This window comes from Furipterus horrens, unplaced genomic scaffold (genome assembly GCF_987537825.1).
Source record: "Furipterus horrens unplaced genomic scaffold, mFurHor1.1.pri manual_scaffold_6, whole genome shotgun sequence".
Taxonomy (NCBI): Eukaryota; Metazoa; Chordata; class Mammalia; order Chiroptera; family Furipteridae; genus Furipterus; species Furipterus horrens.
In genome coordinates, this window is record NW_028327176.1 from 190,371,887 (window position 1) to 190,396,660 (window position 24,774).

The 24,774-nt window shown below is 44.6% G+C and overlaps 2 protein-coding genes across 2 annotated transcripts in view; one reads left to right on the forward strand and one right to left on the reverse strand.

Annotated features, from left to right (window-relative positions):
* Positions 1–5,875, reverse strand: part of PRKN (parkin RBR E3 ubiquitin protein ligase) — a 920,988-nt gene extending 915,113 nt beyond the window's left edge. The window contains exon 1 of the mRNA XM_090280710.1: positions 5,726–5,875. Within this exon, the coding sequence (XP_090136836.1) occupies positions 5,726–5,750 (25 nt within the window). The 5' untranslated portion in view covers positions 5,751–5,875. The remainder of the gene's footprint in view (positions 1–5,725) is intronic.
* Positions 5,876–6,039: 164 nt separating this feature from the next.
* The window catches only part of PACRG (parkin coregulated), a 220,762-nt gene continuing 202,027 nt past the window's right edge, over positions 6,040–24,774 (forward strand). Inside the window, exon 1 of the mRNA XM_090280854.1 lies at positions 6,040–6,481. Within this exon, the coding sequence (XP_090136980.1) occupies positions 6,323–6,481 (159 nt within the window). The 5' untranslated portion in view covers positions 6,040–6,322. The remainder of the gene's footprint in view (positions 6,482–24,774) is intronic.

Here is a 24,774-nt window from a genome sequence, read left to right on the forward strand (position 1 = left end):
GTGGGCCCCGGGGACCCCAGCTGCCCTCTGCAGCATCCCCCGCACAAGCCCTCATTCTGGTCCTGACTATCGGGACAGCAGCCCTTCATTGTTCTGTCCGCTTTGCACACCATCAGCAAGGACCCGGCCAAGAGCAGTTGCTCAATTCTCCGATGATGATAAAGGAGGAGCAACTGCTGCAGACTGAGAAATGAGTGGGAGGTGCACACAGCTGCAGATCTTGAGGAAAACTTCCTGTGAAGTTGGTGTTATTTGCAACGGGTCTTGAAGGAGGAACAGCAGTCTTTAGACGCGCTGCAGAGGGGATGGCAGGACTCTCGCTGAGTAACTTTGGAACGTTATCAGGTATGTCTCTGCATGTTTCTCCATGTTCCCTCCCAACAGGCAACACATACACGTACACCCCCACCCCAGGGCCTCCCACGCGGTGCCACCTGATCCAACACCTGGGAAAGAAAGGACACCGAAATCACGATTGTGAACTGAATGCCTGTTAATCCAAGGAACGACATCTTCTATTTATTGGGAACGGCGACCTGAACAGCCTGGTGGAGTCCTAGATAATTAGGACACACAGCACTGGGGACCCGCTGCAGCTCCCTCTCACCGAGGTTCCCCCCCTGCAGGGTGAAGGAAACAAGCCAGGAAAGCGAGCGGCAACATGAGTCAGCCAACTGCCACATAAATCTCTGCCTTTAAGATCACAGAACTTAAGAGAGAAGCCATTCAGGTTACTCTAAAGCAGCACCGAAAATGAGCTCATTAAATGCAAATTAAGACAGAAACCCTGAATAAGCACGGGGCCACAATTAAAGGCTGAGGAAACAGCAGGTAGGAAACAATTTTCACTGATCAAAGAACTAAAAGCTAACAGAATAAAGTATTCTGCATTGAAACTGCTTTCATGAATATGAAGCATTTTGAACTAAAGGAGAATTCTTTTTCTTTTTTTCTTCTTTTTTTTTTTTTTTGCATTCTTCAAAGCAGCTTTGGAGGTGGAAATGGATTTGCGTACCTTAGTACAAAGTACTTTCATTGGCTCATTTTCAAGCAGTGAAGCTATGAGGTTCCAAAAACTGCAGACTTCAAAAAAAGCCCTCAGAAATAGTTCCAAAATTGAGAAGGGCATAGGGTCGTTATCTTAGAGGCTTTGGACTCAAAGAACTACATAATTATGCAAAATCTTCTATGCAGAACTTCAGTAGAACTTCCTTTGTGACACAATCCTACCTCCCCATAAATAGAAGCTTTAGAGCCTCCTGTGGGCGCTTAGGTGCAGGGTCACCTTCATCCCAAATCCCTGAAATGACAGGGCCAGCAGCAGTGCACCGTTTATTCAGCCAGAAACATCAATTCTGAGAGTTTAAAATTCACCACGCACAAGTCTTGAGACACGTATGTAGATCTGTGGGCCACCAGTAACATCAGCCTGCCCATTCGTGAGGGCAGGGCATTCTTTTCCATTGTCACTCAGGTATCCTGGCACCTGGAGCGATACTGGGCACACAGTAGGTGCACAATTATTGGATCTGCTCTTGTGAAAATAATGCCTTGTAAAATGGGAAGTGAGAAGCTTTGCCTTCACACATTCATTTTAATTCAAATTAAAATACACTGTTTTTCATCTATCAGAAGACAAAAATAAAAATATTTTGCAGGACACAGGGGAAAGGTCAGAGGTCAGGGCCACCCAAGACAGTTGTGCAGCCTGTGCCCTGCTCAGAGACACTAACCCTGGGGGTAGAGGGGATAAAGGAGAGAATAAAGGAGAGAGAGGAAACCCAGTAAGTGCGGCGGGGAGGGGGGTACGGCAGCTCTTTGCTACCTTGTTGTGATAGGCAGGAGTGCAAGACAGCGTGCTTTGCTTGAGAACAATTTGGAACCATCAATTCTTTGCAAAACTCAAGATTGACACTTTGTCTAGGAAACCTACCCAGAAATTGTAATAAGGATTTTGCTTTACATATATGCTAACATATGCAAATAAAATGAAATAGACACAAACATTCCTGATGATAGCAATTGTCAGTAAACTCACTGAAGGCTCATTTATTGAAGAGTATTTGCATAATTTATGTACATCCATAAAATAAAAGACTAGGCAGGAATTACCATGGGGTAGATTTGTACATGCAGATATAAGAGATGTTAAGATACAGAAGACACTATGTTCTAGTTATTGCGTTATTTTAAATCAAAAATCTTTTTAAATAATAAGACACTGAATTTGATTTTCAATTCTAGCAATATTGTTGTACATATATCCATGTACTTTAATATCTGATACTACTGAAATACCTAAATCCAGTTCTATAGGATATTTAGAGTGTATCACAAATATCATCATTAAAATTCAATTTTAAACACAAAGAGTCACTAATTTTTTTAAAGGGTGAAATATATTTTTAATAGAGGTGCCTACCAACCAAATGGAAGAAGGTATTTGCAAACAACACTTCCTATAAAGACTTAACATTCAAAATGCATAAAGAACTCACACAACTCAAAACAAAAAACAAACAATCCAGTTAAAAAATGAGCAACAGACACCTATCCCAAGAAAAGCTACAAATGGCCAACAGACACATGAGAAGATGCTCAACTTCCCTGTTAGAGAAATCAAAACTACGATGAGAAACCACCTCCCACCTGTTAGAACAGCTGTTACCAACAAGACAGGTAATAACACGTGTTGGGGAGGCTGTGGAGGAAAGGGAGCCCCCACTCACTGCTGGGGGGAATGTGGGCTGGCACAGCCACTGTGGGGAACAGAACGGAGGTTCCTCAAAGTATTAGGAACAGAGTTACCATCTGACCCAGAATCCCTCTTCTGGGTATCTCCTGGAAATCTTTGAAAGTATTTATTGACCAAAGATACATGCACTCCTATGTTCATGGCAGCGTTATTCATGATGGCCAAGACATGGAGACAACCCAAGTGTCCCTCAACAGATGATGAATAAAGAGTGGCGCGTATACATTGACAACGGGATACCGCTCAGCCGTAAGAAAAGATGAAACACTGCCATTTGTGACAACATGAACGGATCTTGAGAATAACACGCTGAGCAAAATAACTCAGACAGGAAAAGTCAAGAACCATATGCTTTCACTCATATGTGGGATATAAAACCGAAAGCAATAAATGAACAAACACTACAAACAAAAACTCACAGACACAGACAACAGTGTGGTGGTGACCAGAGGGAAGGGGAAGGGGGGAGTGAAGGGTAAATGGGGTCAAATACAAAAAGAGAGGTGCCCCAAATGACATTTTTTAAGCTGAATTTTCCTGAGGCTTTTCCATTCTGCTTCTGTTATCTGGAAGCCCTGCCCCATATTTCTCACGAAGCCATCATTTTTCACTGACTTCAGTTAAATTGTGTTTCCGTAGCTGTCTAGGTTAGGGCATTTGACAAATCAGTTATTATCCAGGTGAAAATATGAGTGATTTTCAAACAGTCTCAGTGCCAACGGGGCAACCTGGGCGTTAAGAAAGTAAAAGGAAGATAACGGTATTGGCAGAGAGGTAATAATTCACTCCTGTCCTACCAGAACACCCATTGCTTGTTTCTCCTCAAAAGTGAGCCAATATTTACATAAGGTGGAAGAGGACCCCCTGCCTCAAAGAGGTCACAACGAAAGGGCACACGGACAGGAGACGGGCGAGCTCGGAGCCACACCCGCCTTCCAACAGAAACCAGCCCTCGCCAGGTGTATAGCTGCGTACGTTTTGGTCCCCAGTTTACCTCTGAGTATAAACCGGAATGCCTTTCCGGCTCCAAAGGACACAGGGACAGGGAACCCCGCACCCCAGGCCTTCTCTCCAAGGGCGCCCATTTCCACTTACCTTCACCACCACCCGACCCAACCCACCGAGCCCAAGATGGCGATGAAGGTGTCCGTCCAAATGCACCTGCCGACAGATGCAGGCAATGCAACTAGCGAGAGAAAGCAATTTATTGCACATTTATTGCATCTCCTCGTGGCTGTTATATACGTTCCTTGGGGTCAGGCATGGATTTAATCACTTCCTTTGTAATGCACCCTTATTAAAATCCTCCTTCTAGTCTTTGTGTCATGACCATCTACTGATAACCGTCTAATCAACAAATTCAAAGTTCAAACTCTTCCTTCTTGTTGTGGCCCTAAATCCAAAATTTTAAAACTAAACTAACCTCAACCGCCCAAACACTTTATCCTAAAGGTTATTATATGATCATGGATTAGATACTAATCTGGAATTAAGTGGTGATTTTTAGACCTTAAGTTTCTGCCTTTATATAGCTTTACCATAAATTGGCTTCTTTTAAAATTACCCACACACTAGAGTAAGTAGAATTAACATTTGCACAATCGTCTTCAAGATTAGGTATATTTTTTGTTTTAAAATTCTGACATGGATTTTGAAAACTTTTTTCTACTTGGTTTTCAGTTCCGATTTGTGTTTACAAGTGGATTTTATGTAATTCTCACCTAAAAACTCCAAAGCTTCAAACATTTCATATACTTTTCTTACTTCGATAGCTTTCCAAAGTCATGCCAGCCTACAAAGTGAAGAAAAGATGGACGACAGCCTTAGGTCTTACCATTGCTGCAGAGTGTCGGTTTACAGCGGCGCGTCTCCCAATGTTAGGCAGGAAGTTTTATATTTTCACATTAATGTGATACATGAAAGACAAGGAGAGCTTATCCGTGCACACAAACTCGCAGTTTAACAATCCGCCTCTCATCTTTCTGGATGGGCTACACCTGACTGCAGGTGCGTCTGCGCTCCAGAGTGTTTCCTAAACGGCACGGCTCTCGTCGGGAATAACCCCCAAATAAACTCACCGAACCAATCCGTATTCTAATCTAGAGCAAGTCTCTGCCTAACGGGCTCCCCCAAACTCCCCTAATAAATCATGGCGGGCACTGGGAAGCGATGTTTTCTGATCACACTACGCATTTCCACGAATTTTCAGAGACAACCCCTAAAACAACAGGTGAAGTTGGTTGTACGGTGTTTACAAACAATTCTAACAGCCACTTCCAAAGCTTTATTCAAAACAATGCACCTGTGCCGCGTAATAACTTTTCACAATGAATCCTTCAGGTTCATTCATTACGCGAAAAGTTTGAATCGTTGCTATTATTTGCTCTTAATCATTCTTTGCCGTCAGGCCGCCAACGAGAGATTTCGAGGGAACGCGAAGTGTCAATCCACCTGCAGGCATTTCTTAGGATCCCCACCATCATCACCAGGCTCCTTCCATTAGAGCTGAGCGCTCCGCTAGGGGTTCCCTTAAAGGGCCCCCCACCCAGTGGGTGCAGACTACGACGTCCGTCTGGGCTAAGCGGGGAGACAGCGGCCGAGGCGCCCCGAGGGGCCTCCGCGCCGAGCCCCCAGGTCCGGAGGGCCGCGCGCTCGCGGCGGGACCGAGGGGCGCGGCTTCACCTCGGGGGGCGCACGGGCGCACGCCAGGCTCCCTCGCCAACCGCTCACAGCGGGCCGCCTGTCAAAGCGGGGGTCGGGCGGGGGACTCTACCAACGCACACACTGTCCCTGTCCCGCGGCACAGCGGGCACCGGGAGGCCGGCGGCGCGGGCGCAAGGGCGGCGCGGGCACAGCCGCGCTGCCACTGACAGTTGGCACCTGTGCTGGGGGAGGCGCCCTGGGGTCCCCGTGATCCGAGGACCGGCGCGGCGCCCCAGCCGGGCGCAGGGCGGCGCAGAGAGGCTGTACCTGACAGGCACCACGTACCGATCATGGTCACTGGGCGGGTGCAGACTGCTGGACGTGAAGGGGGCCACCGCGCACACGAGCGCCAGCCCGCGCTTCCCAGCCGCGGCGCGTTGGGGGGTTAAATTGGCCGGGACTCCCCTCCCCCGCGCCCGGCCGTCGGAGTGCGCACGCGCAGACGGTGGGCAGCCCCGCGGCCTCTTGGGAGTCGTAGTTTTAGCGCGAGGTTCCTCCCCGCCCCGCCCCCCGCCCGCGGTCCACCTCCGCCGCTCTTCCGGGTTAAGGCCCAGGAAACGCACGTCACCGGGGGTGGGGCCGTTCCCCCCAGTGTTGACGCGTCGCTTAGCAACCGAGAGGCTCGCCTTTGGAAGCTCCTAGTAGCTCCAGCCGAGGTCCGGCCGGCTTCCCGCCCCTCCCCTGCCCTCAACCCCCGGCGCCCAGGAGCTGCCCAGCATCTGGACCAGCCTGGCACCGTGGGCGGTTGAACGTCTGCCGCTAACGCGCCTCCTTGCCTGTGTGTCCCGACCTCCTTCTCACATCCGTAAAACCTGCGGACCCCTGTCCTGCACGTTGTATGACAACAAGGCCTTCTCTGGGAAGATGGTGGCAGAAAAAGAGACCGTGAGCCTCGGCAAATGCCCAGAGAAGGTGCCGAAGAAGAGGACCAAGCTGCTGGCGCGACAGCCGCTCCCGGGGCACCAGCCTCACACCCTGGTTTCTGAGGGCTTCACGGTCAAAGCCATGATGAAAAACTCAGTCGTAAGTGCTTTTCCCGAATTGAATGCGCTCGCTGTGAGTCAGTTGCCCAGGGTGGTCGGCCCTGGCCCGGAGCCACGTCCTGGGTGGTCTGGGCCAGTGGCCGCCGGTGCCCAACAGTGCGGAGGGCCAGGCCCGGTAGTTAGAGAGGAGCTTGGGCGAGTGATATGTCCTGGACGTTTATAAGCACTTTCCTAATAACTCGCGGCTTCTAGACCACCCCAAGTTACTCTTAAGCTACTTCGGAGGGAAAGAGACTTCCTTTATCATTCCCAGGCTAGCCCCACTCGGCAGAAGACCTTATAGCAAGCAGGTGAGTTCTTAGGGACCGGAAAGTCTCTTGCAAACCCAACATGCGCTTCTGTACAACTGGGAACATAAGCTCACTCAACAGCCTACCATAAGGAAGCTCATCGGTTCAACCGAGGCAAAGTCAGAATATCGTAACATTTACTCTAACGACACTCTTTATTCGAACAAAACTCTTACACGATGCTGTCAGCTTGTTAGAATACTGAAAGGCAACCTAATGTCAGTTTCCAAACACACCTTTTAAATGATCACTTTTTAAAATCCAACCTTCAGTTCAAGTGCCTCTGGCTATTAAGACAATCAGTTTATATTTCATTTTTATTACTTATGGTAGTTAAAATAAAAATAGTTTCAACACTTGCGAGAAAAAAAATAAATGGTTTAGCTACATGCATGATAGGTTTGTTTGTTTTTTAAGCCTTGCTATCTGTTGAATAGCTTTAGATTTGGTATGCTAACCCAGGTTTTACTACTGAGTAAGCACCTGTCTGGGAATGAGACGTTAAATAATAAATGCAGCTTTCAAATTTGTATAATTTACACCCTGGGAGGATCTGGCTTACTGCATAGCAACTCATTATGTTAAATGAATAGTATTGCTTTCCAGCGTCACATTATTTGTTTTACATAAATGTTGCAAAACGAATACCAGTTCTAAAACCACATTCTTAATGAAAACATTAATGAAACAGATTACCTCTAGATCCCTAGGCCCGATTTCCACGTTGGTAGCAGATGATTTCTGGTTGTTGGGGGGTGTGTCTGCTGATTTACAATAGGTAAAATTATTATAAACAGATGAAAACTCCCGCTAGTTGTAGCTTCACTTGTTTTGCGTGTATGTCGTGTGAATAGGTACCCGGTGGTCATGGAAGGCATGACCGTTAATCAGCAACACCAAATAAATAACTGTTCGAGCTGCTTATTTGTTTTTTCTTATGATTACAATCTTAGTGACTTTTCAATGTTATATTTTTTCACAGACATAAAAAATATTGGTCAGATTCTTTCTTTTTCTAAACCTATGTTCATAATTATGTTGGTTTGTTTAAAGGCTTTACATTAAAGGCGAAGTTCTGGGAAATCAAATATTTCAATATTGCGAAATGTAATAAGTATGCTTACAAGACTCAAAAAAAAAAAACCCTGATTACGTAGCAGCGTTCTTTATAAAACAGCTTATTTGAGATAAGTTATCTTTTTTTCATATTTTTAAGGAAAATCTTTTTGTGTACTACCTGTTTTTCTACCGGGATCTTCAAAACACGATGGGTAATTATTTCATTTTATTTAGTAGAACTCATAATTCATAGATGCAATCTTTATTCAGCCATTCATTCATTCAATCAACAACTTTTTCGTTTTTTTAAGCTGAGCCAATAACTCGTTAAACATAGTTGTAGGAATTTAGGGTCAGCAACACACACTCCCTGTACTTACTGCTCCACGGAAAACCACCACCAACAGCAGCAATAGAGTCTTGATAACAGAAAGACAGACAATACTGTTTACACAGACTAACTTCAGTAGTATAGGAAATAAAACCTTTTTATTTTCCTATCCAGTGGTTACATGCCACTCTTTCTGTTTTCAACAGTATACGACTTTTGGCCTTACAAAGTCGAAATCTCCCTCTGTTTTGAGGTTGATTTTTATTCAGAAAATAATATGCCTATCTCCAGCTTTTCTTAATTACAACCCCTGGTTCTAAAAACCAACGCCCAAAACATGTTTCTAGTATTAGGGCTTGCCTTCGGTCGCCTCTTTCAAATACTTGCTAATAAATAAGTTACCACTCCAGTGTTCTTCCACAGAAGACACCCAGAGCTGTGCCCTGAGGGGTCCCGTGTGACTTTACTGTGTCTGTGAGAGTGCTTTGGTAATGTGAGCACACACGTGTGATGGTAAACAGATTTGATCAGATGAGCTGAGCAAGCAGAAATCCTCAAGTCATACGTTATATACGAAGATGCAAACTTACCTGCAAAATAACAATAAATGTAGCTGTAAATGTTTTAAATCCCAGGGTCAAACGTTCTTCAATAGTGAATCGTTCCTTGAATTGCTCGAAATTGTTGTTTCGATCTGTATGCAAACAAGCAACGATAGGAGTCTCTCAATCAGATAATAATATTCAGATTCATATCGTTATAGTGTTTGTCTGAGAAGAGTGATATGATATTCAGAATGTGAAGATTTTCTAGTTCATTTTCCCTTTCAGGGCCTTGTGTGTGGTGGGATACAGCCCGGAGTGAGAAACCGGTAGCTCACTGTGCGCCGGCTTCCTCTCCACAGGTAGCAGGTGCTTCTGTGCTGATCTGCCTGGTGACAAAGCAGGTTGGGGTACGGGCCCAAGGTTATGCTGGAGGGGTGGACAGCAGTTCCAGCTTTACAGTGCTAGTTTCCTTTCCAGTAGACTAGATGCTTTATGCTCAAAGCTCCGTGGATTGGAGAAAATACTTATTATTAGTTTACTTACATAGAAACTTTTATACGTACAATCATATTCATTCAACACAGTGGTGATGGTCAGTATTCATAAGTTATATTTTAGGACCCTGAGTTGGCTGTTGCTAACCGAGACCAAATACTGAGAGCTTAGCTAAGACGGGAGTTGCTTCTCTAATGTACAAAACTCCAAATGTGTACACAGCCCAGGGAGCTGGGGCCCTGCTGCCACATGAGGTCGGTCCGGGGACACAGGAATCTTGCTCAGCGTCCTATAGGATGGCGCCCTGGGTCAAGGTGGGCTCACCACGGCCAGGGTCAAATCCCTCCCCTTAGGGAGGAGGCGAGAGGAAGCAGAGAACTCCCTTTTAAGGGCATGACCCAGACACTGTACCGCATTCCCACTCACATCCTGCTGGACAGAATTTATGCACAGGCCTCTGCTTTTCTCTTTTTGCAAAAGCCTGTGAAAGACAGACCCGTGCAGCCACTCTTGTCCCCCATCCCTGACCATCAGAAAAAGGCCTCAGAAAGGTGTGTAGTCCCAAAAGGGCATAATCTCCAACACCCATGTTATGCAGAAGAGGGAAGGGAGTGGGGAGCCCCCTGCAAGAAGAGACAGCCAGAAATAGGGAGCAAGGCACATCCTTACAGGGGTGTCCAGAGAGGTTTGCTCATCACTCCTGCTCACGGTCATTGCCAGAATTCCATCTTATGGCCACATCCTGTTGCAGGAGAGACTGAGAAAAGGTCTCCCCGACGGCTAGCTCTGTGTCCAGCTAAAAGCCGATGTACTTTCCTACTGTCGTGAAGGGAACAAGGAAAACCGGGGGATGACCCCCAAGCGTCCTCCATCAGTGCTGAGTGTTTCTAGTGAAGAAGACAAGTCAAGGAATCATTGTACAAATAAATATCCATCTGCAAACACTCAGTACAGTGGAAGCACACATGATGACCAAGTGACAGTAACCCGATGGGGATCCTCATCACCTTTTGTCCCAGTTTTTACAATATCATCTAAACTGGTCACTAGACTCTGTCTACGAAGTGGCTGGTTGCCTCCGGCAGCTGTCATTGCTGTTGAACTCCTCTTTCCAGTGCGGAGTTCTCTTCCCACTGCTGAAAGCTTGGGGTCCCTTCCATTCTTACAGAAAACGCAGTCATGGCACCTCCGCGGGACCCGCCGGGACGAACCCTCAGCTACGGTTTTAACTTCCTCTCCCACTCCGCTCATTGGCTTCGGTTCCGTTTGCCTGCGTTGCTCCGTTTGCTGGAGTGCCTTTCTGCCGACATATCTGCGCCCTGAAATTCCTCAGGCGTTAGTAACAGAGACGTCCTGGTCACCCTGCCGAGCACTGTTTTAGGTGCTGGAATCCAGCCGTCAGGGCCAGGCAGGCCGGATGCCTGACGTCACAGAGCAGCTGAAGCGCCAGCTGCTTTCATTCTGTCCCTTTGTCATCCAGGATGGAAACTGGTCTTTGCCCATTGTTTCTTCTTTCTCTGTTTATTTTTATTGATTTCAGAGAGGGGAAGGAAGGGAGAAAAAGAGGGAGAGAAACATTGATCGTTTGCCTCCTGCATGTGCCCCAACCGGGGACTGAACCTGCAGCTCAGGCACGTGCCCTGACCGAGAATCGAACCCCTGACCTTTCAGTCTGCAGGCATGACACCCAACCAGCTGAGCCGCATCAGCCAGGGCTGTTTCCTGCTGCGTAAGTGACTTCTGCTTATGCGGTACCTCCTCCTGGGCGTCCACTGTGAGGGCAGCCTCTGTGCCTGACGCGTCTTTACCAGCCTAACCAGCACGCACCAGCGTGCTCAGATACTGGGTGAATGGAGGAGAGCAGGTCTCCCCTTTCCTCCTGGCTCATCCTGCCCCTCTCTTGTTGCTTCCGTCGCTGTCTGTCTCTGGGGGCCTTTAACCACACTCCTCCAGTTCAGGAGCCCGCACGGTCCCTTGGGGCTCAGCCCGATCCTGACATTGCTCCCCTCAGACCCTCAGGTGGCCCCTCGCCTCACTCCCAGTAAAAGCAGAACCAGTCACCCTCCCGGGAGGCCCTGCTCTGGCTGCCATACTGTTTGTGTCGCTCAGCAGTTAGTGCCTTCGCGCTGCCTCGCCCCTTCTGCCCGCAGGACGTTCCTGACGGGCCCTGGTCTTCAGGGACAGGGCTGCCTCTGTCCCATAGCCCTCTGTCCCCTCGGCCTGAGTGTGTCGTCCCTGCACGTTGCCATCTCTTGAGCCTTGCGCTGGTGTTCAAAAACTAACTTCTCAGCGAAGCCTGCCCTGACTATTCCAGCTTTCAGCCTCTTAGGAATCCCCTCCATTGTCCAGCCCAGCTTCTTTCCACTTGGCGCTTTTTTCGTAAACACTTCTCACCGTTGGGCATTAAGTGAGTGCATCTTACGTCCTCTTCCACCACAGCGTAAGCTCTGGGAGGGCAGGGAATTATTACCATTTCCTCCCTGCTGTAGAAAAGCTACTGATGTGCAGTAGATGCTATTGTTCTGTCCAATGAGTTCACGAATGACAACGTTTCATACCATAATTAGACAGTCACCTCTGCATTAGCAGCTCCAAGAAAATGCTAATGGTGTTATATAAATATAGGAATTAGATGAACTTACAAATGTTTTATACCCCATTTTAATTAGCTTGTTATAAAAGTTGCACGTGCTCATTATAAAGCATTAAAATGGTTTGGCTTAGAAAAGCTTTCTCCTAGCTAAGATTATGGGAAAAGGTTTGGGCTTTCTCCCAATTGCCCTCTTATAATTCCCATTTTTTAGTTTAAAGCATTGCTTCATCTTGATTCATTTTGGTTAGGAAGTGAGGTAAAAACTTTGATTCTTTTTTTTTTTTTCAATCAGCCAGAGGGTTATTACATGCCTCTTTATATATAATTAAACTAAATTATAGCAAATATCTTTCTATATGCTTTGAGTTATCTATCAGTGCTCTATGTATTTAATTATAGTAACTTTATATGTGCTTTAATATTTCATAGGACTAGGCATCGCTATTCCATTTGGCTTTCCAACCAATCCAATGAAGAGGCAGGGCAGACTACCTTTTTCTTCCATTAGCATATAAATCTAAAACAATATAATATTTTTGTTGTGGTGGGTTGGGGACACATTAAATGGCAGAGCAAGAAATGGAACCTATATTTCTAGATTTTTCTGACTTAGACTAGTCTTCTCTTGATACTTTTCTATAGACTTTGGTTGATTCATAATATGGAAACAGAAAATACACGTATTGTGTGTGGATCGTTGGATAAATATTAAATCAAACAGATTGGTTTAGCCAGCACCCAGGTCAACACACCTTAACTCCCTGAATCCCCTCAGCCCTGTCCCGTCTGCGCGCAAACACCCCCACACTCCCTCCCCCTACCTCTGTCAGCAGACTTGGGCTTATACACGTGCGGGCATCGAGGACGGAAGTGTCTGGCGTCTGGCTTCTAGGCCACCGCTGTCTTTGTGAGCTTCTCCCCCATCATTGCGTGTGATTATGGATCTGTGAATATAACAGTTTATTTCTCCCTCTGATGATGAGGATTTGGGTGACTTCTAGGCTAGGACTGTTACAAATACTGCTGCTAGGAAAATTCTAGGACGTTTTTTGGAGAACATACGTATAAATATCCAAGGACATAAACCTGGGAATTGCTGGGTCCTACAGTGTGCATGTCAGCTCTTAGTAACTGAATCAAAAATGTTTCTAAATTGATTTTTCAAGTTCGAACTCTGCCAGCTCTATATGACAGGGCCATTTGCTCCGTAGCCTCACCAATAATGTGTATTTTCTTTATTTGGCATTTTAGGAATTCTAGTGGGTGTGTAATGTTATCTCACTGTGGATTTGTTCTTTATTATTACTGTGACTAGTGAAATTTAAAACTTTTTAATATATGTATTGCCCATTTGATTATCCTCTTCTTCGAAGTGTCTTTTCAGGACTGTTGTCTGTTTTTTCCTGGCTTGATTTGTCTTATGTGTAGTGCTTGTAACATTTCCTATCCTGTTCTAACTGCTGTAAGGCACTTGTCACATAATGTATTGCAGGTATAGTTTCCCACTCTGAGTTTCCTTTCCATTCTCTTACTGGTGATTTTTATCCCTCTTTTTAAAAGATAAAAAGAAAAAAGTTCTTTTGTGAGAAAAAAAATCTCAAACATTTTATTTATGAATTTATGTATAATATGATCCTCAACCAGTTTTAATTGTCTCGTGTTACTATAAAGACACAAAGCGTGGAGAATACACTTGAGTGATCAGAAATAAAACTAAGAATACATAGTGGAACAATGAAATAAAATGTAATTAAAGTAGAAAGCCTGAGCTGAAGAAAAGGAGAGTCGATTTTGCCATTCTTAAAGATTGTTATTTTTATTGATTGATGTTCAAATTTCTTTCTAAGTTGCTTGGCTTCGGCAGTTGAAAGGTGAACATTATGCGCCTCTCGTGATCACAAAAACAGCGGCCCACCGATCCCTATAGGGAGTTCGAGACTTCACTGTTCTGAATTCTTCAATACAGCAGGTGCTCCATTAACGCTGTTTTCTTCAACGGCCTTATGGTCGACATGGGTTTCTTGTAATGTTGATGAGAAAGAAAATGTATTCCAGCTGGGGCGCTGTCCGTGGACTTCCCGGGTTTCCTCCGTCCGCATGGACCTCTGGTTCCCTCCCACAGCCCACAGACGTGCAGGCGAGGTGTCCCCACGGCCCCGCCGGCGGGAGTGGTTGTGAGTGGCCGTGGGCCAGAGAGGCGTCCCCTCCAGGGCGGGGACAGGCTGCGGCTCCGCCACCTGAGCCGGACTCAGCAGGTTGGAAAAGGACTTTCTTCCTCTTTTTTATTCCTCCCTCTTAACTGTTTGCAGAGCCCACATTTATCCGGGGTTTAATATCACAGGTGTTGGGGGTCTTTATCTAGATGTTTGGGGATGTTTCGGGGACCAGAACTATGCGGTAGGGCCAGCCCGTGGTACCGTGCGCGTCCTCGTACCTCGGTCCGCACAAGGCGCTTTTGCCAGGACCTGGGGACAAGGGCAGGACTTCCTTACCATGTTCCAAGAAGAGCGGTCCCAGAGCTCACCGTGGGGACCCGGGCTGGGCACGGGATGAGTAACAGCGATGCGGCCGGGAACCCGAGCCCCGGCCAGCGCGGGGGCTCCGTGCGCTTCCCGGCCTGCCGGCTGCTGGTCCCCGGGGGTGGCGGGGAGGACGCGGGCGGTGCCGTGAGCGCAGAGCCAGGGCCACCGACCCCGGCTCCCCGGGAGCGAGAAGCTCGTGGGCTGAGACGTAAAAGGCGAGGGCGGCCCCGGGGAGGCGGCAACGGCTGAGACAGGGCGGCCAGGCCTCCCGCTCGCTCGCTCGTTTCTCCGTCTTGACTTTCTGCTTCCTTTGCCCTGAATAATCATGTCGTGCATTTTGTGCGCTCTGTCCACGCCTGAACACTTTAACTGTATGTATTTCTATAGAACATATATGCACAGACTGTATGTACTTTATGAAAAGCGTATACATGTTTTACAGCTTGCGTATTTCGTTTGCATTGTGTGTGATTATAACACTATATGAAATTTTGTGGATTCCTTCTAACACTGATATTTTACATGGCATTACAAACGTCTCATCAGTATTTAAAAGACTTCACAAAATTCTGTCCTCTGAATATGCCATGATTTACTTAGTCATTTACCGAGGGGGCTTTTAGCTGTTTCTTACACATAATGTTGAAATGAATAGTTTTACATAAAAGTTTCTTTCTGTACTTTAACGTAGCTCCTTGAAATACAGTTTCTGAAGTAGAACTCCTGGGTTAGAGATCTTAAGAATCTCAAGACTGCACTGCAGGCTTGGTTTCCACGGCTCCCCGCAGCGCCTGGTTGCGCTCACTCTCCTGTGGCCGTGGAACTGGGCCCAGGGCTCCCGTGACCCCAGCCCCGGCTGCTGGCGCTGCTCCTCGCCCGCCGCTCGTTGAGAGGATCCGTACATCTCAGCACCCCTGAACCCCGCTCATGACACAGCTCATAAATGGTTGACAACACCTAAGCCTGTGGGTCTCAGGCTGCAAATTACAAGCAGCTGGGGAGCTTCAACGTACTGGTTCCTGGGCCCCACCCCCCAAGATCCTGATTCAATGGCTCGGATTGTCCTGGGGGTGGATTAATTCGTGTTTACTAGGGATTCAGAGCTTTGGGGGGGCCAGAGTAGATCGGGAAGATCTGAAAAACTGACCCTAGAGCTCTCTAGCCATATAAACCAGTGTTCTAGTCCCCACCGATCCTCATCACTCTTTTGTGTTATACTTAATACTCAGAGAGATTTGAGAGGAATTTTAACCAATTTTAACACAATTTTAATCACTATATCATTCTCTCTCGATCTCCTTGTGGCTTTCTTTTTAAATACCTTTATTTTTTATTTAATCTTTTCTGTATTTTTCCATTAGCATTTAGTCCCCTTGTACCCCGACCTCCCACGATCACCACACTGTTGTCTATGCCCATGCATCTTTTTAAAATTATTTTTGTTATTAAAAATGATATGGATTAAAATTTTGCTTTCCATTTGTATATGGATGTTACTTATTAGGGATTATTTTCCCCACAGTTGTGGCTTTATGATCATGTTTTAATTCTGCTATTTTAAAAATAGATTTGTAGCTTGATGGTTGTGTATTTTGGGTTCTACAGTTTTAGCTGCTTAGAATTTTTTAAAGTTACTGGTCTAGAATAGGAATATTTTCTAGAAATGTCCTATAGAAACTTGAAAACATATATTTTGTCTATAGTTATTTTGAATTCTCTATTGCAGATAACTGCCTGATCTACGGAACATGATAGAGTATTGTTATAAAAACATTGTTACTATTTCATAATATAAGTCACAAATGGTAAGGGTTAGGTCCCTCATAAGCAAATCTGAAACAGGGAGATGAGTTTCGGTACTTCTTCCTATTTACTGGGTTGACCAGAAGTCCATATATTTTTTCTGTAAGATAAAAGACACATTTTTCATTTGTACAAAAACTTTATTGACTTATATATTCTGAGTATGTCAGCTGTCTCCCGCGTGTATAGTGTTGACTGTTCTCAATTAATGGCTTGATTTGATCGCTGTCAGCTTCAGCTGGTCTGCTTGACCTTGGTTGGAGCACTGTCCAGCGAGGAATCTCCAGCACGCAACTTTGCAAACCAGTTTGGCATGTTTGATCCGTCGCAGCCCCTTCTCCACACTCAGCACAGAGCTTTAGATGCGTTTCAGTTGCATTTTTACCTTTCTTGAAATAATAAAGCATAACATGCGAGAAGTGTTGCTTATTTTCTTCCATCTTCAATATTAAGTGGCTACACAAAAAGTCACCAATTTTGATAAGTTTTTTTAAATACACTCTGATGTGACAGCTGTCACAATACAGTCTAACAAAATTGTTTTAAATGATGTTAAAGACCACTAAGAGCTTTTAGAATCATTGTACAGAAAAAAAAAAACCAACAAATTTTTTGCCAACTCAGTAGTTTCTCTAAATTGTTTGAAGGTTTAAAAAAATGTAACTGATATAATCCATTTATATTACTAAATGTTTGTGGCATTTGCGATTTTGATCAGTAAGGAGAAAAATACCAAGAAAACTTACAAACAAGACCCCGGAAACAGTGGAGGCAACTGCATCGGGGTGTGTCGGTCTGCTGCCCCTGACCCGAGTCCTGGCCGGCCTCGTTCCTGGGCGAGGAGTTCTGCAGGTGCCCTAACGACAGGTCTCGGCCTTTCTCGTGCGTGCTCGGGAGGCCTAGAGTTCTGGAATGTGCTGTGATATTTCAATTACTTTGTTCTCTGGAAAACGTGTATTTTCAGTGTGCATATTTCATACTTACCGCCCTTAAAATGAAGTTTTTAAAAGATTCAGGTAGACATTGATTTTTGCTCTGCCTCCTTAATGAGAATCGACTTAACAACGTTTCTGGCCCATTGATGGTGGGGGAGGGGGGGTGTTCAGTCACATCTTTGATCAGAGTGACCGTGGACCACCCCATGCTCAACACCTAGGGTGACCGCTGACTGTAGGACCTAGACAGTCAGGCAAGTGACATTGCGATGTAGCGTTTGGGATCCAAGAACTGAAACTCTAAAGCATGTGTAAGGTGATTCGGTTAGTCTGTGGTAAAGAAGAAGCGTTATTTTCAGGGGGAGAGTTATTTTTAACTTTTCCATATACGTGTAAGAATCACAGACTAGACAAAAATTTAGGGTATCATTACCTATAAATCGGTTTATTTACCAAGGTGACTGTCATTTAGGAAAAGGCAGATTAATGGATATTATAAAGAATAATTTTATTGTATAAATAATAATTTATATTTAGAATTATCCTCCTAAACCAATTTAAGTTAAACTCATTGATGCAGCATAAGTTAGAGAAATTAAAACCAGAAAAAACATGATTATATAACACATGCCAAGTAAAATAATGAGTACAAACTAGATGATGGCTAACTACCTTCTTTTTGTGGTTTATCTTAGAAGAGAATTCATAGAGAAATATATTCACAGATTCTCTATCCTAAGTCAAAGTAGCTATGAATAAGTAGTCCCTGAGACAAGCAGTAAAATCTTTACCAAATCTTCTGCCCTGCACTTTGTATAAAAAGTTATGTACATCATAAAATTATAATTTTCTCAAAATTAAGAAAAATGACATACTGTTACATATTTTTGCATGACCATAGACTATTATTTGAATTTAAGATGGCATTATATTTAAATATATTTTAGAATTTCTATAAGGCAGTGATTATCAGACCCAGATAGTTGTATAAAATAACTATTAGCAATTTTAAGCAATAGTGAGGGAGGCCCCTGTGTATGCTGTGTTCCCTTTAGAATTTCTTGAGTCAATGATTTAAATTTCTTCAGTCAATGCATCATAATTATTCATGTTTACACTAAATTATACACATATTCACAGAGATTTACATACACAAAATTCTCTTATGTCATTATTGGGTGTAAATATGAGAAGGCTTTAGAAGTCCGTCAAATACAGCCTTTATAAGATAAAGGGTGAAGAATAAATGGCTAATGTCTTACAGTTTTTTGCCCCTGCACCGCTCAGCACTTTGCAGTGTGTTCTAGACGTAAAAGCTGCTCCGCTGTATTTTTTGGTTATTTAATCCTAACTTACTTCGTGAAAGTCGTCGTCGGCAGCCGTCCGTCTCGAGAGACGATGGTGTAGCTTCTTAAGAGTCTTATCTGCACCGCCGAGAATGGCTGTGCAGTCCGACTCGGGAGTGACACGGTATCTGTCTCCTCCCGTGTTGAATCGACATCTTGCGATGACGCTGGAGTGTCCTCTCCAGCGAAGCTGAAGCTACAGAGCCTGGGCAGGGTGATATGGAGGGTCTGCTGTTGCCCATGCAGCAGACCCCCCCTCTCTTCGCAGCTGAAGGGTCCAAGGGAAAGACGGAGTCAATACAGCTTGGCTTCAGGTGCGCCGCAGGAGTTGCCGGTGTTGACTACAATGTCAAACCGCCTTAGGGACTCCGGCTCCGGATTTTCTGTCGGGGTTTACTCCCTTAGCCTTTCCCCTGAAGAGGTATGCCGCAAGGCAGCGGAGGTTTTTTGGAGTCAGAGTTTTCCTTCTCTGATGTGCCCTGACTGGAAGATCGAACCAGCGACACTTAGCTCGCAGGCCGACGCTCAATCCACTGAGCCAAACCAGCCAGGGCTCGTTTTTCTGTCTAGTCACTGGTTATCTTAATAGCTTCGTTATTGCTCATCCTTTAAAAAGCTTTTTCTTATCGTAGAATGTAGGTTTGATTTCCGAGTCTCCTGGGGAGGCAGGGTAGAGTAGGAGGAAGATAAGGTGCCCGGGCAGTGTCCTCGCTCTTGACTCTGGGCCAGTCTTTTCCCTCTGTGGGTCTGTTACCTCATCACAGACTACTTGATTGCAAAACCCTTTGCCCACACACTATGCACGGGGCTCCACATCAGGTCTGCTGCACCCCAAACTGCAATGTTCCTTAGAACCAGGCTGCCACCCCAAGATAAACAGAGGCATACAGCCAGTGGGGCTTTTATGGGGAGGCTTGAGCACAGGGCAAGGAACTTTGTCTTCATTTGAGTGAGGTCATTGCCAGGCAGTGGTGGAGGGTCTGAAGACAGATCCTTCTTTTGGAAGTGTTACTGGTGGTGTTGGAAGCAAAATTGGACCTCGGCTCTTGGTTTCAGTGAAGAATCCTGAGCCAAGAACTCAAATGATAAGAGAAAGTTTATTTAGAAAGTTACAGAGGTACTAGAAGTGAGCCAGCTGGGTTGCACAGGCTCAGGAAACAAGTTACAGAAGCAAAAGAAAGGCCCTTGGAGCTTAGGAGAGGGAAAGGCAAAGGTACGGTACCTGAGGGGTGTGAGAAAGGCTCACAGTAAAACACCAGGACACAGGACTTCAGCAGCTAAGTGAGGCAGTTATTCACGAGTCTGCAGAGTCGGGTGCAAAGCCAGCCAGGAGCCTGTGAAAGTAATTCACCTGTAAATGTCCATCTACACCTGTTGCGCATTTCCTTCATATTCGTTACTTATAGAAAAAATGTAGGTAATTGACGAAAAGCCTTTCTGTGGGGAAAAGAGCCTCCACTAGGTCACACTTGGCCTTCTCTTCATGAGTGGAAGCTAATCTGATTGATTTGAAACTTGTCAACACTTGATACTTCAGTAAAAATCGGAAGAATGGTGTTTCAGATTGGATGCCTGGGATGGATCCGTGCAACCAAGAAAATCAAAGCCCTTAGGGGACCTCACAGGCACGAATCAGCACCCATGGACCTGCCAGGCGTGACTGAGATACCTCCAGTGACTCGCGTTGTGGAAGCCCCAGGTTTCCCTAGAGCTGGTGCTGGCACACCCAGAACCACCCAGATGGGTTCGGCCAAGGGGAGAGGCACCCGGGAGGCAGCCTCCCGGGATTCAGCGTCAGAATCCAAACCTGCGGTCCCAAAGGGAGCCCAGCCCCAGCCCCAGAGGATTAGGAGCAGGACGGAGGAGGCTCAGGGAAGCCAAACATCAATCACTAAAACATTTCCTCCCCTGTCAGGAGCAGCACAAGCTAAAACCTCTTCTGTAACCACAGAACTCTCACCTCTGTCTCTGTTCAGTCACCCCCAAATCGCCGTCAGTGACATTTGTCAGTGAGGGAAGCGGGTGGGAGTGAACCTGCCAGAATCTATTAAAATATTGCCAAACTCAGAACTTATCCTTCTCCGTGTGTGCTGTTGGGAGTGCTCCGTGGGGGTTGGGGGGCTGATCACACCATTTGACTACGAGCTGGTGACCATCGGGGTTGTGTCCAGGGTACGGCTGTTGGAAACAGCCTCTGCGTGCCTTGGCGGACAGGTCCTTGCATAGAGGGGTGCTCCTCGGCCCTGGGTAAGTACCTGGGGGTGGGCGGACGTGCTGCGCCGACTAGTTAAGAAGCAGAGGATCAAAACCAGGGCCTGCCCGCTCTCCCGGCAGCTGGCGGGTGCAGCTGTTAATGGCAGCGACCATTTCTTCCTTGTCACCTTGGAGACCTCACAGAGGATGGATCAGCCTGGTTATTACGCGAGGGTTGTTCTCTTAGGTCTAAAATACATAGGATAAAAAGAAAAATCCGTTTTACTTCTTGTTTCAATAAGTATAAACAGTATCCCTAAGTAGAGAAGCATTCTCATAGAGGAATAACACCCGTTGTTGATAGATAGCTACATGGTGTCAACATACAGTTATTATATGAGCTTTCTTGAACTGTTTTTACATTAAATTATGAAAACAAGGTCTTCATAATTTTCTCTACTAAATATATTTATGCTTGTATTTACTTTCTCCATTCTAGGTTACCCGACATACATCAATGTTCAGAATTTCTCATTAAAAAGCTATAGTAGTTAGAACTTCCACATTTTGCTTCATTCCTGGAGATTTATTTGTTCCTTGTACATAAAACTTAAATTTATGTTTGCCTTCATTTATTTTTCTTTCGGTGATATCTTAGGGATCGTTTTATAAGGAATCATAAATTCATTTCCACCCTGGGCCAGCAGCTAGCTTCGTGCTGACCTAGATGCATATATGCAATTTAGTGAATTTTGAAAATTTGAGCAATAGCACATTAAACTGGAATGATGAACCAATAAAAACTTTTATCGGATACAAAAATTATTTCTTAGATATTCACACTGTCATTTTACTCATTAAAATTATTCTAGGATCATAAGTTACAACATGTATTCCTAAGGCTAAAAAAAAAAAAAAAATCAAATCTTTTCTGGTGATCAAATGATTTAACCTGACTACAAGATAAACCTTCTTTTGGAAAGCCAGAACAGGCATTTGTAACTAGATCAGCCACCTTCAGCTAATGGAGTATCATTCTTGGAAAATCTTTCACACAGTGTGTGTAATGCTATTCACATGTTAAGTGCTACGGTTTGTGACAAAGTTATCCTCATTTAGTCTTTGCCAGTATGTGACATTGGATTTAGTCTCGCAAAGCCTCAGAAGCTTCATCGGCAGTTAGAAACCCTGCAGCTTCAGAGGGTTTTCATGGAGAATTAATGAAATATCACAGTGAAGCACAGACACGTGCTCAGCACCATGGAGGTCACGTGCAAGTGCTCCTGAGGTGGCCATTCTGTGTCTGTCACAAATCTGCTACCATGGAGCTGGCCTGTCCTATGAAACAGACCCGTATGGATGTTACAGGATTCGCACGTCCTTGATGCTTTAGCCACGTGAGTTGTATGCTCAGGAAGGCATGGTAATGCTTATGAGGCACTCAGGTGCCATTTCGTGTTTGCCTGGTCACTTCATCGGTCTTTACCGTGTTTTACAAAGGCACTGAATTCACTAAGGAAGTACGCTACTCCTGAACTTTTTACACTAGTAAAAGATATTTCCAAAGCACACGCATTATTTTTATTTCTGTGGGCTATATAATTCAAGCAATTTTATAAATGATTTCTTTAACTTTTTTGGAGACATTTGAACGTTAGCATAGCATCTCACCGTGTAGGTATTTCTGTTTTCTGTAGTAGTTATTTAGGATGATCCTTATGCTTTAAGTAAATAATAAACTATAAGAAGAAAAATCTCATAGCTATGTATTTTAGATTCTAACTTGGTCACTAAATGCATTAACCCAAACAAACAGAGATTATAGAAGTTATTCACGTTTCCATGAGTCCTTCAGACCCTGGTGTCTAATTGTCATTTGTTTCCCCTTTAATTTGGTTGGAACTGCTATAATTAAATGATAACATTTATCCAGCAGCAGCACTGAAGTCTTTTGTCTTTGCGAGACATAAAAAAGAAAATGAGTTTTTTAATAAAATGTGGTTTACCTTGTGTTAGGAATTTTTCTCTTAAGTTTCTTTTGTCTCTCTCTTAATTATGAATATCAAACACAGCCTCTCAGATGATGATATAGGCTAATTTCAGATTTTCTCCACATGTACAAATATACTTCTCATTTTCCCTCATCTAGGCCTAAATTGTTCTGCTTGCATTTGTAATCAGAAATTGATTGGATTGCTGTGGAAACCGAAAAAGTGTATTGCTGGGTGAAGAAAAAAATGCAGTAGGAGTACTGTTATCATAATTGTGTGCCATCCTAAGTGCCTATCATTCTGAACAGTACATTGATAAAAATTTCTCATCCCAACTCCAAAATGCTTCTCCACAGAATATTGCTTTGTGGTCAGTATTGATCCTCTAGTTTGATTTTTTTTTTTTTATACCAAATACCATTGTTACGTATTTCATTTGTTCCCACCTTGAATCTTTTTTTTTTATACAAATGAAATGAGTTTCCATTTTATTCATACTTATAAGGCACATCTTATGGAAAAAAACCACGAAGGGCAGTAAAATAAGAGTTACTTAGAAGTCACTCACCTGAACTATTCCAATGGCGTAACAAGATGTAAAATGAGTGCAAAAAATTTGGTTAAAGATTTTTAAGTATATTTTATTCATTACGTTATTACAGCAGTCCCAATTTTTCCCCCTTTGCCCCTCTTGACCTGGGATCCCCTTCCCTCCAGCAATCTCACCGTAGTTCATGTCCATGGGTCGTGCATATAAGTTCTTTGGCTTCACCCTTTCCTGTATTATTCTTAACTTCCCGCTGTCTATTTTGTACCAACCAATTATGCTTCTTAGTCCCTGCACCATTTCCCCATTTCTCCCCCTCCCCCCTCCCAGCTGATAACCCTCCAAATGATCCCCACACCTATGATTCTGTTCCTATTCTGGTTGTTTGCTTAGTTGGTTTTTAGATTCAGTTGTTGATAGTTGTGAGTTTGTTGTCATTTTAATGTTCATAGCTTTGATCTTCTTTTTCTTAAATAAGTCCCTGTAATATTTCATATAAGAAGGGCTTGGTGATGGTGAACTCCTTCAGCTTTACCTTGTCTGGGAAGCATTTCATCTGCCCTTGCATTCTAAATAATAGCTTTGCTGGATAGAGTAATCTTGGTTATAGGGCCTTGCTTTTCATCACATTGAATACTTCTTGCCAGTCCCTTCTTGCCTGCAAAGTTTCTTTTGAGAAACCAGCTGATAGTCATATAGGCACCCCTTTGTAGGCAACTCTCCGCTCCTCTCTTGCTGCTTTTAAGAGTCTCTCTTTATCTTTCACCTTTGGCATTTTAATTATGGTGTGTCTTGGTGTGGTCCCTCTTGGGTCCAACTTGTTTGGGACTCTCTGTGCTTCCTGGACTTGTATGTCTATTTCCTTCACCAAATTTGGGGAGTTTTCCTTCATTACTTTTTCAAATAAGTCTTTGATTTCTTGCTCTTCCTCTTCTTCTCTGACATCCCTATGATTTGGATCTTGACACTTTTAGAGATGTCCTAAATACTTCTTATTCTCTCCTTGTTTTTTTTATTTTTTTTTTAATTCATGTTTCTTCATTCTGTACTAGTTGACTGTTTATTTCTTCCTTATGTTCCAAATCTTTTATTTGAACCCGAGTTCCTTCCCTTCACCATTGGTTTCATGTGAGTTTTCCTTCGTTTCACTTAGCATAGCCTTCACTTCTTCCCTTATGCATTTGCCATACTTAAGCATATCTCTCAAGTCTGTGAGCATCTTTATCACCAGTGTTTCAAACTCTGCATCTGTTAGCTTGGTTATCTCCTCATCTGTTAGGTTGGCTCTCTCCTCTTCCCTCAGTTCTCCCTCTGGAGCCTTGATCTGTTCCCTATTTTGGGCCATACTTCTCTGTCTCCTCATCTTGACAGGCTCCTATGTTTGTTTGCCTCTGTGTTTTAGGTAGAGCTGTTGCACCTCTTACGTTGTAAGGGGCAGAGCCTTAGGTATTCATCAGTGTGGGGTGACTCATTTCACCACACTTTGGAGCTATGTGTGTGGGGAGGGGTGAGAGGGAACAGTGCCACTTGCTCAGCACTTGCCCCTTTTCCAGGCATTTCTCCCACTTCTGTATGTGACTAGTACCTCTCTAGCTGCTGCCCTGGCCGTCGTTCCCAGAGTGG